General features: G+C 37.6%; 1 protein-coding gene across 1 annotated transcript in view; it reads right to left on the bottom strand.

Annotated features, from left to right (window-relative positions):
* Positions 1 to 13,706, bottom strand: part of Flt3 (fms related receptor tyrosine kinase 3) — a 65,275-nt gene extending 51,569 nt beyond the window's left edge. The window contains exons 1-3 of the mRNA XM_076872257.1: positions 13,673 to 13,706; positions 13,327 to 13,448; positions 3,467 to 3,669 (exon numbers count right to left, since the gene is read on the bottom strand). Coding sequence (XP_076728372.1) covers positions 3,467 to 3,669; positions 13,327 to 13,448; positions 13,673 to 13,706 — 359 coding nt within the window. The remainder of the gene's footprint in view (positions 1 to 3,466; positions 3,670 to 13,326; positions 13,449 to 13,672) is intronic.
* Between the last annotated feature and the right edge of the window lie 1,128 nt (positions 13,707 to 14,834).

Genomic DNA, 14,834 nt, shown 5'->3' with positions numbered 1-14,834 from the left:
AGTTCCTCAAGGGCAGAGCCTGATGGCTGTACAAATGAGATACCCTGGGATAAAGAACATTCTTCTGGTGTGGGCCCTCTCTCTCTAACTGAAAGAATTTGCGTAAATCTGACATGAAGCATTTTCCTATGAAGAAGTAATTTCACCAACATACAACATAGAAGCAGAACAATTCCTAAGTGTCAGTATGGTTAACTTTTCAGATCATTAGTAAAGGTCAATTTGGCCAAGGGTCTTCCCTTCAAAGAGATACTTTTGATGTGGATTTAGCAATACCTATTCTCTTTTAGTGCTCTCTAGTAGTTTATTGAATGGTGTAGATTTAAATTTACACTTTGTGATTTTTGTTTATTTACTTGAATGTTGGGAATGCCTAGTAGCAAACTGAACTTACTTCTTATACTCACTGTAAACAATATTGTGTAATTGGTAGCTTCACTCTGAATAAAAAGTAGGTATTCTCCAGCTTGGGTCTCTGTCATTTTCACAATGACCATGGACCACTTTTTGTGGTACTATGGATTGAACCCAGGGGCACTTTACCACTGAGTTACAACTCCAGCCTTTTTTATTTTCAGACAGGGTCTTGCTAAGTTACCCAGGCTGGCCTCAAACTTGTGATCCTCCTGACTCAGCCTCCTGGGTCGCTGGGATCATAGGCATGCGCCACAGCACCCAGCTGATACTTTCTGACCTTTAAATTCTTACAACTCAAAGTATGGTCTTTTTCCAACAATGTTAGCATCTGTTGGGGGTGCGTGCATGACAAAGATGCAGAATCTCAGCCCCCTTTCAGACCTACTGGATCAGAATCTGCATTTTAACAACCACCCCAGGCAATCCAACAGCAAGCAGCATTTGAGAAGCCTTGCTTTAGGACACGCAGGAACAATTAAAGAACTCCTGTGGCTTGCACCCATAGATAGTAAACGAGTAGGACATACACTTGATTTGCATCTGCAGATTGATTTTGTTGATGGGCTATCTTTCTTTGAACAACTTACTCTCCTTATCATTTGTGAACTTTTTTAAAAAAAAATTTTGGTGGGGGGAGGGGGGATAGTAGAGGATAGGAAAGGCAGCAGAATACAACAGACACTAGTATGTCAATATGTAAATCAATGGATGTGCAACTGATGTGATTCTGTAATCTGTATACGGGGTAAAAATGGGAGTTCATATCCCACTTGAATCAAAGTGTGAAATATGATATATCAAGAACTATGTAATGTTTTGAGCAACCAACAATAAAAATTAATTAAAAAAAAATTTTGGTGCTGGGGATGAAACCCAGGACTTCATGCATGGCAGGCAAGTGGCTTTATCACTGAGTTACTGCACCCCCAGTGGTCATCTGTGAAGACCTAGAAGTGTTCTGCCTACGAGCGAGTCCAGATATAATTTTTATAATTCTCTACTATGAAAAAGTCACAGGGCTTGGGCTGTAGCTCAGTGGTAGAGCACTTACCTAGCATGTGTGAGGCACTGGGTTTGGTCCTCAGCACCACATAAAAATAAATAAACAAAATAAAGGTATTGAGTCCATCAACAACAACAAAAAAACATTTAAAAAATAAAGTCACGAAAATATGTTTTGGTACTAAGTAAACTAACCTACAGGGCAATTATGACTTTAGTTAACAAGCTGGCTGCCTGCCTTAGAGCGAGAACGTGAGCTCTACTGAGTGAAGTAACCCTACCTTGTTACTTTTGTTTTTTGGTCTCAATCTGGTGAGAACTTTTGTGGCAGAACATTTCTTTAAGCCCCTCCCCTACCCATTTTTTCTTTTCTTTTCTTTTTTTTTTTTTTTTTTAGCATTGGAGATTGAACCCAGGGCCTTGCATGCTAGGTAAGTGCTCTACCACTTAGCTATGTTCCCAACCACTAAGCCAAAATTCTTAATAGAAGGCTGCTTTGGTTTAACCCCAAGGTAAAAAGTAACTGAAAAACAGAAGTGAGTATATACAATCTCAAAAGAGGAAAGGAAAATGAATGTGCTCTAAGATTTAGAATTAATATTAAGAATTATACCCACCGTCCTGATAATTGCACAAGAGTTTATTTGACATTAAAGGACAAAAAAAAAAAAAAAATCCAGTTTGTATCAGTCACAGAGAAATTCTCCAACATCTCATCCAGGGGCATGACACCCATCTCTGGCCATTTGGGTACTGGGTACTGTTTTCTGCATTGTTCTTAGAAAGACAGCATTTTCTCTATAGCTATTGGAGCATCCAAATGGCAGTCTTAGAATTATTAATTGGCATATAAATCCCCTGTGCCCCTTGTCCTTCTCCTATAGGAGGAGGGCAGCAGGGTACGGTGTTCAGCAAAGAATTAGAGGTTTGGATAAGATCTATTCTTCTGGATAATGAGACCAATGTTCCTTACAGACAGATCAATGTCTTACTAAAACATTTTGTGGCTATCACATAATTCATCTTATATTATGGAACAAAATAGATAAAACCAAATGTTCTATCCCCAAGCATTTCCAAGAAAGAAGTTTCTTACTACATTAACTGGAATGAAATGAAAATTTTCTAACTTTTTATCTCTAATTTGATAGTCAATTTAAAAAATGACACATTTAAAAATCCTAAATATTTTTTTCACTATTTGTTTCACATTCTGCCAGCTACTCAGTAATCATTGATTGCCCTCTTTCCTCACCCCAGTCCATCTTTCTCTCCCTGTATATGTAATACATATATAATTCTTATGTTTAGCATCCACATATCAGAGAGAATATTTGGTCTTTGGTTTTTTAAAATTAATAGATTTTAATTTTAGAGCAGTTTTGATTTAAAAAATAATTGCGTAGAAAGTACAAGGAAATCTCATATATGTCCTTCTTGTCACACAGTTTCCTATATTATTAATACGTCACACAGGTGTGGCATATTTGTTATAATTGACAAACCAATATTGATGCATTATTATTAACTAAAGTCCATAGTTTACATTAGGGTTCACTTTTTCTGTTGTACCTCTTATGAGATTTGACATACATAATGTCAGATATCCATATTCTTAGCTCTATCTTTAGTTTATTATTTTATTGGAAATAAGATAGACATGGATAGAAACTTTTTAAACTTTTTTTTTAAATGGGGATAAAACCCAAGGAGTTTTATTATTGAACCATAGCCTCAGTCCATTTTTTTGGGTATTGGGTATTGAACCCAAGGGTGCTCAACCACTGAGTCACATCCCGAGCCCTTTTTATTTTTTATTTTGAGACAGGTTTTCCTAAGTTGCTTAGAGCCTCACTAAGTTGCTGAGGCTGCCTTTGAACTTGTGATCCTCCTACCTCAGACTCCCAAGTTGTTGGGATTACAGGCATGCACCACTGCACCCATCAACATGAATAGAAATTTGAAGAGGAATTCCAAATGAATCAAGTTCTATGCAAGAAAATATTACTTCTAAAATACTTGTGACTGTGCATCTGGCCTCTCTTACCTGTTGTATAAATCAAAGTGTGGCTGGCAATTCAGGGAACTGTGTTTAAAGACCCAGAGACAGGAAATGTTCCCCGGGATGTTGACCAACACTTGCAGCGTGATGGATGAAGATACATCTACTTCCACGGTAGCAGCTTCATACACTGCCCCTGTCCTCTCAGGCCTCAAGGTACACCCCAGGTCTTCTGGGGATTCTGGTACCTACATTGTAGAAGGAACAATGTGAACTCACAATAATTTTATGTTTAATGCATCCTTTTCTTAGCAAGAAACCTGTAACAAATACATGCATATTGACATTCTGCATATAACACCCAAGCCTGCTGTGACCCACTGAGACTATATTACTCACTGACTGAAAAATCCTATTATTTATAATTCTCTCAAGAGAAAATAACTTTAGGCTGATTTTTTATCAAATTTTGAGCTTTATATTTTTATTATGTTTTATTTGTTCTTTTTAATATATATGAAAGTAGGTATATTTTTACATATTATACATACTTGGAGTATAACATCCTAATTAGGATCCCATTCTTGCAGTTGTACATGATGTGGAGTTTCACAGTCGTGTATTCAAATATGAACATGGGAAAATTATGTCTGATTCATCCTGCTGTCTTTTCTATTCCCATTCTCCCTCCCTTCCCTTCATTCCCCTTTGTCTAATCCAATGAATTTCTATTCCTCACCCACAGCTTATTGTGTGTTAGTATCCACATATCAGAGAGAATATTTGGTCTTTGGTTTTTTGGGACTGGTTTATTTCACTTAGCATGATATTCTCCAGTTCATCCATTTACCAGCAAATGTAATAATTTTATTCTTCTTTATGGCTAAGTAAGATTCTATTGTGTATATGCACCACATTTTCTTTATCCATTCATCTATTGAAGGGCACTTAGTTGGTTCCATAGCTTAGCTATTGTGAATTGAGCTGCTATAAACATTGATGTGGCTGTGTCACTACAGTATGCTGGTTTTGCGTCCTTTGGGTGTATATCAAGGAGTGGGATAACTGGGTCAAACAGTGGTTCCATTCCAAGTTTCTAACAAATCTCCATAGTACTTTCCATAGTGATTGCACCAATTTTCAGAGCCACCAGCAATATATGAGTGTACCTTTTTCCCACATCCTCCCCAACATTTTTTTGGGGGGTGGGTACCTGGGATTGAACTCAGGGGCACTTGACCACTGAGCCATATTCCTATCCCTATTTTTGTATTTGATTTAGTGATAGGGTCTCACTGAGTTGCTTACCACCTTGCCATTGCTGAGGCTGACTTTGAACTCGCAACTCTCCTGTCTCAGCCTCCCGAGCCACTGGGATTACAGGCATGTACCACTGGAATTACAGGTGTGCGCCACTGCATGTGGCTCCTAGCCAACATTTATTGTTACTTGTATTCTTGATAATTGCCATTCTGACTAGAGTGAGAGGGAATCTCGGCATAGTTTTAATTAATTGCTAGAGAGTTGAATCTTTTTTCATATATCTTTTAATCATTCATATTTCTTCTTTTGTGAAGTTAGGCTGAATTTCTAAAGGGTTGTATGGACTGTTGTGGGTTGAATTGGACCACCCTATCCAAAATTCATACACTGAAGTCCTAGCCCTCAGTACCACAGAATGTGACAGGGTTATCTGGAGACAAAGTCTTTACAGAGGCAATCAAATTAAAATGAGGTCATTCGGATGGATCTTAATCCAATATTACTGGTGTCTGAGACGAGATTTGGAGACATACACATAAACCAATAATTTATATACCAATAATCTATATACCAATAGAAGTATGCCATATGGGCATGAAGACTTCTACTTACAAGCCAAAAAGAGACCTGGAAGAGATTCCATATCACAGTCCTCAGAAGGAACCAACTCTCAACACCTTTTTGAACTTCTAGCCTATAGAACTGTGAGACAATAAATTTCTATTGTTTAAGTCACCAAATTGGTATAATTTCCATGTCTGCCGTAGCTAACTAATACACAGACCATAATTATAAAATCCATTATACATACTTAAATATTTTTATGATTATCATATGTAGATAAGAATCAACATAGCAAAGGTAAAATAGCATGACTGTTAGAGGGAATTTAAAAACCAGACTTTTCAGTGTGGATTTCCCCATAGACTCATTGCCACAACCACACTTATTGTCTGCTTTAAATAATAAAGATATATTGAGAGGAGATGTGGTAGCAGGTTCTGCTGCTACACACCCCCTCTCTTAGCTTCTTAACATATGTGAATGCTGTGCACGATCACGCGCACACACACACATAAAAATTTCTTCAAGTGAAGAACGGGGTAGCTCTTTTGCTACTGATCTTAAGTCACATTTCTGTTCTTATTGTTCCCTTATTCAGTAAGATCTGATAATAAATTCATTTAGTTAAAATCTGAGAAGTGCAAGACAGTCTGCTAGATACTGAGATCAGAAAGAATGAAACATTGATCTTGTCCTTAAAGAGTTTTGAGTCTACATGGAAGAAATGACTAAAACACAGGTGAAATATGATGTGCTCCATAAAAAGATACCAACTACTTTAAAAGAAAAATTCAAGTACTCTTCCAACTTCAGAGGAGAGAGACCTCCACCCTGGGATATTGGTATGCTTCACCCAAGTCCAACAGCGAAGAGCTTACAAGATGGACATGAGAGGAGCGAAAACCAGGTGACATACTAGAAGAAAATATTCACAGCTTATATTACAAATAAAGGGCTAATACTCCTAAAATTGAGAGACATGGGACCAAAAACGTGATAGGAAAGAGGTGAAAAGAACTGAATAAAAGTTTACACACAAACAAGAGATGTATAGAGGTAGCCTTTTCCTACTTTGAGCTGTACAAAATCAGCCCGTCATTCTCTGAGACCTGAAATTTGAAAGTTTCTTTGAATCCTGCAAATGGCCATGCAAAATAAATATATTGAGTTGCACTGTAAACGCTATGAATACAATTTGGATTAGGAGAAAAAGAGAAAGAAGAGTAGTTGAAAAGCTCATGAACATTCAAAGAGATCCAAAAATTTTTGATCTGAGGGCTAAGCTCTTCCATAGTGTCATGCTGAGAAAATGCAAATGAAAAAGCTGTCAGGGCTGGTGGTGTAGTTCAGTGGTACAGCACATGCTTAGCTTATGCAAGGCCCTGGAGTCAATCCCCAGCATGGGGGGAACTTATATCAAGAAGCATGCAAAAAGAAATAACCAAATGAAAGAACAGTGAAAAGACTTCATGGGGAGAAGTACCTGCCTATCTGCTGGGCAGAGAGTCCAGTCCCAAGTGAAAGCACTTTCCAGCGTGATTAAACAAAATGAGAAGAAAAGGTTGCAAAATGAAAAAAAAACCTCCTCCATGGGAGAAAGTTCATTTTCAGGGAGAAAAATAAGTATTAAAGTTATTCAAACAGAGACCCAAATGGTGTGACTCTACTTTGTGTACAACCAGAGAAATGAAAAATTGTGCTCTATATATGTACTATGAATTAAAAAGCATTCTGCTGTCATGTATAACAAATTAGAATAAATAAATAAATTTAAAAAAATTTTTAAAGATAGACACAATATCTTTTTTTTTTTTAAAGAGAGAGTGGGGTGGAGAGAGAGAGAGAGAGAATTTTTTAATATTTATTTTTTTTTTAGTTCTCGGTGGACACAACATCTTTGTACGTGGTGCTGAGGATCGAACCCGGGCCGCACGCATGCCAGGCAAGCACGCTACCGCTTGAGCCACATCCCCAGCCCACAATATCTTTATTTTATTTATTCATGTGGTGCTGAGGATTGGACCTAGTACCTCACAAGTGCAAGGCAAGTGCTCTGCTGCTGAGCTATAACCCCAGCCCCTAAAAAAATTGTTTTAAATCCCTCATATCCAATATGTACAACTTCAGGTGTTATTAGCAAAGGTATTGTCATCGAGGTGAATGTGAGTGACCTGAGGAGATAAGATTATCTGGGGGAAATATGCCCAGGTTACCAAAATCCTAAAAAGGTGCATATCATTAAAATCAACAAGGATGTGGAGGGAACATCGAAATAGAATACAAATCAAATTAATTCAATAGCATTAGAAATAAATTACAAAACTGTAGTGACAGGGATAGGGAAGAAACTAGCTTAAATAATCTTGGAAAATAATACTTCAGATACTATAAGAGGAAAGAAAGAAAGCACTATACCTAGATATTGTACTCCATCTAGCTCATCATCTGTCACTTACAGGGATATTGATTAGCAATTCTGAAACAAGTTTATCTATGTGCCAGGATGAAATGAATAAATAAATAAATAAAGGTAATGAGAGCCAAGTTTCTCACTCTCATAGAAACAGGAACAAAAAAGTAAAGAGGAGTAAACTAGAATGAACTCTTCAATGCTGTATTGAAATCGGAGTTGTTGGCATGAACTTGTAATGAGAGTACAGATAAAAATTATAGAAATAAACATAGCCCAGTTATGGGAGAATATACACACACAGTTCCTAGCTCTCTGCTGAGAGTTCAGAAGCAGTGACGTTCCAGTAGTAATGAGCATATCCTGCCTGGATCTTAGTTTCTAAATGCTAGACTCTAGAGTTGAGGTTGTAGCTCAGTGGTAGAATACCTACTTGCCTGGCATGCATGTGACTTAGGTTCCAACCCCAGCACCTCAATAAATAAATAAACAAACAAACAAATAAATAAATAAATAGAAAGTAAATACTATCCTTTAGGAAACCAATGTTTCCTTATTTCCTGGAGAAATATTAATTATAAGACTGAGGCAAGAAAAATACAAGATGAACCTCAACTATCTTGTAGTACCAAAAAAGTAAGTACTTGAAAAAAGATGGGGACACATTGAAAGGACATAGGAACCAAGTTGTAATAGCTCCCTGTAGCCAAAGCCAGCACTATTTGAGCAACAAAATAAATAAGGATAGTAATGAAATAAGGACAGAATGAAATAAACATCCATGAATCCATAGTGATCTAAATAAATAATGATATAAGTAAATAAAAGTTGGGAGAAGGGACAGCTCTTCTTCACAAAATAAGTTCAATTAATAAATATAGAGGAAATGAAAGAAAAAGAATATCACCATCAGGTAAACACCATAGTAATGGGTGCTAAAATTAGTAGGTAAAAATTGGAGGGTAAACAGGATATTTACATCTTCCCCAACACCCTTATTAACTACTAGGGGGAAAACACAGTAACATCACAGTGGAGGAATGTGGCACAGTTTCTCAATCTAGTGATGGAGACCACGTTGCTAGTCAGGAGACTCAATGATCTCCTATAAGGCCTGTTATGGGACACTAGGAAGGACACACATTACTTCTGGGAAATTCTTGCCCAAAACGCATAATTTCAACCTCATTATGAGAAAACAGCACACAGATCTGAATTGGGAGATGTTCTGTAAAATAATTGTCCAGTATTTTTCAAAAATGTCAAGGTCATGAAAGACAAAACTGAGGAACTGTCACATACTGAAGGTGACTAAAGAGACAAGACACCTGTGAGATGCTGGATGGGATCCGGGAATAGAAAAGCCATAGTAAAAAGGCTGGTGAAATTCAAATTAGGCATGTGGCTCATCATACTATTAGTTTTCTGGTTTTGATCACTGTACTATGGTTACATAAAATAAGAACGGTCAGGGAAGCTGGATGATGTGTATAGTAAAACTCCCTTCTACCTTTTTTTTTGTGTGTGTGTGTGTGTGGGGGGGGTACCAGGGGTTGAACTTACAAGCACTAAGCCACTGAGCCACACCCCCAGCCTTATTTTGTATTTTTTTAAATTTAGAGCCAGGGTCTCACTGAGTTGCTTAGTGCCTTGTTTTTGCTGAGGCAGGCTTTGAACTCGCAATCCTCCTGCCTCAGTCTCCCACGACACTGGGATCACAGGCATGTATCACCGTGCTCAGCTCTCTTCTGCTTTTTTATATCATCAAATGAAAAACTGTTTATTTACACATGGTGTACAATGTGAAGTTTTGTCATTGTATATATATTAATTATATATCAAATATACATATACACACAATGTGAAATTATTAAATCAATTAACATTTGCATCTCACATCCTTATTATCAGATTTTGTGATGAGAACATTTAAAATCCATTCTTATAGAACTTTTTAAGAATACAACACTTTATTATTATTTAGTCACCATGATGCACAATAGATCTCCAGAACTTATTCCTCCTAATTGAAACTCTGCACCCTTTAACCAATACCTCTCCATTCTTCTTCCAGTACTATTTCTGCAGCTTCTCTGTAAATCTCAAATACTTTCAAAATCAACCATTGTTAAAAATGAGAAATGGGAGCTGGACACAGTGGCGCATGCCTGTAATCCCAGTGTCTTGGGAGGCTAAAGTAGGAGGATCAAGGGTTCAAAGCCAGCCACAGCAACTTAGTGAGGCCCTAAGCAACTCAGTGAGACCCTATCTCTAATAAAATATAAAATAGAGCTAGGGACAGTGGTCGAGTGCCCCTGAATTCAATCCCCAGGACCACGCCCCCCACCAAAATGAGAAATAGATGCCATTTTGAATAGACAAATCTAAGGGCCTCAGAGGAGAGAATAGCAAAGAAAAAATACATGATAAAAGTAGACAGGTGGTATGGCACCAGAGGCCCACAGCATTGGGATAGCCCTGAGTCCTGCCAGCCAGAACCTGAGGGATGGTTTAGAAGACCAGGCAAAGTCCTCAGTGCCCACCTGGGCTACGGTGCACAGTCCCATGAGGCATTGGTATTTAAGAGACTGTGGCATCTAAAACCTTAAATGTTAAAAAAAGAAAAAGTACAACTTCTGTATTAATGGTGAGGATCAATTCATTGATCATCTTAGAACAAGGAATTCTAATGAAGACGTGACATTACTTAAGAAATCCCTAAGACAGTTGGCTGCTTACATAATTAAAACAGTTGGGCAAGCTGTGAAAAGTCCAGAGACTCTACATATGGTGTTCTATCACAAAGAGAAACATTAAAATATGTCATCCTTTTCTAAATTCTATTACAGGGCTGGGTGCAGTGACACATGCTTATAATCCCAATGACTCAGGAGGCTGAGGCAGGAGGATTGCAAGTTCAAAGCCAGCCCCAGCAATTTAGCTCTAAGCAACTTAGCAAGACCCTATCTCAAAATTAAAAAAATAAAAAGGGCTGGGGATGTGACTCAGTGGTTAAGTGCCCCTGGGTTCAATCCCTGATACTTAGAAAAAAAACAAGAAAAGAAAAGAAAGAAAGAAAAAGAAATTCCATTACAAAAAAAAAAAAAAACCAAAAAACTCACAGACAAATGAACAAACAAAACAAATCTAGATCTCTAGAAGAGTGGGGTATGAAATGGCACAAAAAGAAAATGAACTGGCTTGTACAGGGTTCCTGCCCAAAAGTCAATGCTGTGGGAATCAGCGATTCAAAATCAGTGATTTTGGGTCTTCACAAACAGAAAGCCTTTCTTTAAAGGATACTGGGGATTTTTAATTTTTTTTAAAGTTTTCTCACGACCATGATACAATGGCAAGAGTTCTGTACAGAAAGAATTTGAGACCAAATGCAGCTTTAACTTTAACCCTGGAGGAAGAGAGGTGTAAGTGAACTTATGACCTATTTGGTGAGAAGAGGTCATCCTGAGAGTTGTGGTAGACCACCTGCCTGCTCTCACTGTTCACAGGAAGAAAAACAGCACATTTCCTCAGATGGTATGTGGGCTTGTTGTCTTTAGTAAGTTATTACTTAAAAGCAAATGTGAAGAATATGTAAGAATTGGTCTAGACTGTCTGCAAGCAGTCATGAAAAGGGATTCTCAGAACTATCATTCCAGAGATTATAAATGATGGAAATATTCAGGTTTCAAACAATAATTAAATGGGTTATGAGAATAGTAAAATTGTCTTCTAGGTTCCATAAATATAGCTGAAGATGTGCTTGCTTATTTATTTGAATTGCATTCACAAGTTTTTTTTTTTATTCTACTAAAGAGTGTTTGTTTATTCAAAAGTAGTAGGACTAGAGATTTCCAGAAAGATGTCTCATCTGAAAACTGAACTGTGGAAGAAATAAAAACATTTTTTTTTAAAACCACTGAAACTCTAACACATTTACTTCACATTTAAATGGGAAAACATTCCAAAGGAACAGATTTAACTTCAATGAGATGAAAATGCACTGTAAAGACCGTTTATTTTTGCCGCAGTTAAAATCTATATGGTCATTTATTTAATGTGGCCTAAAAACTAGTGGGTTTTTATGTATTCCTGAGTATTGCATAAGAATATAATTTACACTATATTAAAAAAATAATACAGGGGCTGGGGATGTGACTTAGTGGTAGAATGCTTGCCTAGCATGCGCTAAGGTTCTGGGTTCAATCCCCAGCACTGCAAAATAAATAAATAAACAAACAAACACAGGATTTATTACCAGGAACCAAATCTGATTGTCATTAGATTTTCGTTTTTAAGATTGTGTTTTATAAAACACTAAACGTGTACAGCTACTTTTCTATACTGAAAAAAAAAATAACAGTGAAGTTTAAACTCTCATAGCAAATAATTTTTGCAGTCTGTGATCATTTCAGTTTCTTTCACTTTAGAAAGAGAGGGTGGGAGCCATCATGTTGGATGAATGGCATAAAAGAGAGGAATAATGAAAAACAAGGTTGGAACTTGAAGGAGCCAGAGCCGGATTAGGAAGTAATCTGGATCCCACTCTAAGTAATGAGAAACCACTGACGGTTCTGAGCCAGGCCATGGAGGGGCATAGTTGGGCCTCAGGAAGACTAGTCTGGCAGCCATATCTGAGATGACTGCAGCAGGAAGAGGCTGCCAGGGTTGTGGCTCAATGGTAGAGCACTTGCCTAGCATGCGTGAAGCACTGGGTTAGATTCCCAAAACAAATAAAATAAAGATAAATTAAAAAAAAAAAAAAAAGATTTGTGAATCTGAGGGAGTTAATGAAGGGGTGAACTAGGGAAGTGGCAAAGACCAAATATGAGGTGATTAAAATGAATTAGTTAGTCTTGGTAGCTGACAGAATGTGAAAGAGTGGGGAGGAGTCCAAAATGATTCTCAGCTTTTAGGCTTGGGAACTGAACAAGGGTATAAACAGAAGCTGGGTGCTATGGCTCACACCTATAATCCCAGTGGCTTGGGAAACTGAAGCAGGAGGATTGCAAGTTCAAAAGCAGGCACAGCAACTTAACGAGGCCCTAAGCAACTCAGCAAAATATTAAATAAACAAAATATTAAAAAGGGCTGGGGACATGGCTCAGAGATTAAGAGCCCCTGGGTTCAATCCCTGGAACAAAAAAAAAAAAAAAAAAAAGATAAGTGGAAGGTGGGGAAAACAGAAATGAAATAAATTACTAAGTGGATTTTAATATATCAATGGAAAAATCCTATATCCAATTGGAGGTGGGAAATTAGGGATTCAGGCTTCGCGAGAAGCCTGGACTCTCTCTAAGGAGAAAGGAAAATACTTACTACTTCTTCATTCTGGTATCAGTGTCCTTTATGAATGCACACCAAAAAGAGAACATGGATCTTCATACACATACACAAACACTCCCCCACACACAGAGGTCTCAGTGCTGGAGCTTGAACCCAGAGGATCTTGTGTACCAAGCATGTCCACTGAGCTATGCCCCCAGCCAGAACACAATTCTGTGATGAAATGGAGTACCAAGTAGCTAGGAGTACAGAAGCCACAGCTGTGCCAGATGTGAGTGAATAACACACCTAAATACATCAGAAGGAAAGCTCATTTAGCCAACAGTTTACAAAATACAGTCTCCAGAGAAAAACAGCTAAAGCTATCATTTCAATATTACTTTACCATGGGATAGGATGACGACTTCTCAACAGATGAATCATTGTTCTTATGAGTGATTAAAACACATTTAATCACAGGCAGGTCTTGATTGGTAATAGTCTCAAATATCATTATGGAGAAAATAGCTGTAAAACAAAATTAAAATAAGGATGTTGATACATGCACACCTTAAAAAGAAAATATTTTATCTTAGCACAAAGTGATAAAATATAACCAGGGGAAACTGACCAACATAAAAGCATGTAGGAAATATGATTTTGTGAAAGCAAGTCTACCTTAAATCAGAATAGAAGTATGGAAAGCAGGGAGGTTCAACAGAATCAACTGCACTGATGGCAATGTTTCATACCCGTGCTGTCTGATATAGCAGTGATTAGCCACATGTGGCTCTTAAGCTTTTGAAATGAGGTTAGCGTGACTGAGAAACTGATTTTTTGTATACAAGCTGTTCTTTTTTCTTTTCTTTTCTTTTCTTTTTTTTTTTTTTTTTTTTTTTTTTGGTACTGGAGATTGAACGCAGAGATGCTTTACCACTGAGCTGCACCCCAAAGTCCTTTTTATTTTTTTATTTTGAGACAGAGCCTCACTAAACTGTTGAGGTCAGCCTTGAACTTGCGATTGCCCTCCGCAGCCTCCCTAACTAACTGGGATTACAGGTGTACACCACTGCGCCGGGCCTATTCTTTTTTCTTTATGGATGCTCATAGAGTCTTTTCTTTATAACCATTGCACTAAAATTTTCAAAATATTGTGCCTTGTTGAAAGTCTGTTTTCATCGGCTGTGCTGGGTACTCAACGGGCCTTTTCAATCTAGAAACTCATAGCCCTCTGTTAAGAGTTTTTTCTAATTAGTTCTCTAATTCCTTCTCTCCCCTTCACTTTCTGTTCTCCTTTTACTGTATCTGGATGTTTTTCCCAAACAGCCATCAATTCTTGGCAGTCTGCTCACATACAAGAATGAAGCACTAAGTGCCTCTTGCAAGCTCTATGCACATGATGTGGCCTGTTGCCTGATCGTCTCTGGAGGTTGGGTCCTTTCTCATGAGCTGATCAGATTTTCCAGAGAAGGTGTCTCTCTCTTGCCTGCTGCCCATGTGCTGGGAACTGATGCTGGCAATTTACACTCTGGGGTCCAGCAGTAGAGAGCAGGCTGCTTTAACGCTCTCAAGTTTTGTTGTTGTTGTTGTTTGTTTTTGGTGCTGGGATTGAACCCAGAGCCTCAGCATGTTAAACAAGTGCTCTACCACCAAGCTACATCCCCCAGTCCAAAGCTCCCAAATTTTACTTTCTTCTTCTTTATTCCTACATCTCTATATGTTTATATCTTTGTTTTGGATGTTTTTAGAACTTCATTGCAGTATAATTGACAAAAACTACAAATATTTTAGCATACTTTATGACATTTTAATGTATACATACATTGTAAAGTGAATACCACAATCCAGCTAACTAACTTATCCAGCAGCTCACAAACTTATCATCTTTTTTGAGATCTACCATCTTAGCAAATA

The sequence above is a fragment of the Callospermophilus lateralis genome, chromosome 12, assembly GCF_048772815.1.
Source record: "Callospermophilus lateralis isolate mCalLat2 chromosome 12, mCalLat2.hap1, whole genome shotgun sequence".
NCBI classification, from domain to species: Eukaryota; Metazoa; Chordata; class Mammalia; order Rodentia; family Sciuridae; genus Callospermophilus; species Callospermophilus lateralis.
The sequence above is the reverse complement of the archived record's forward strand: the minus strand, read 5'-3'. Positions and strand labels throughout refer to the sequence as shown.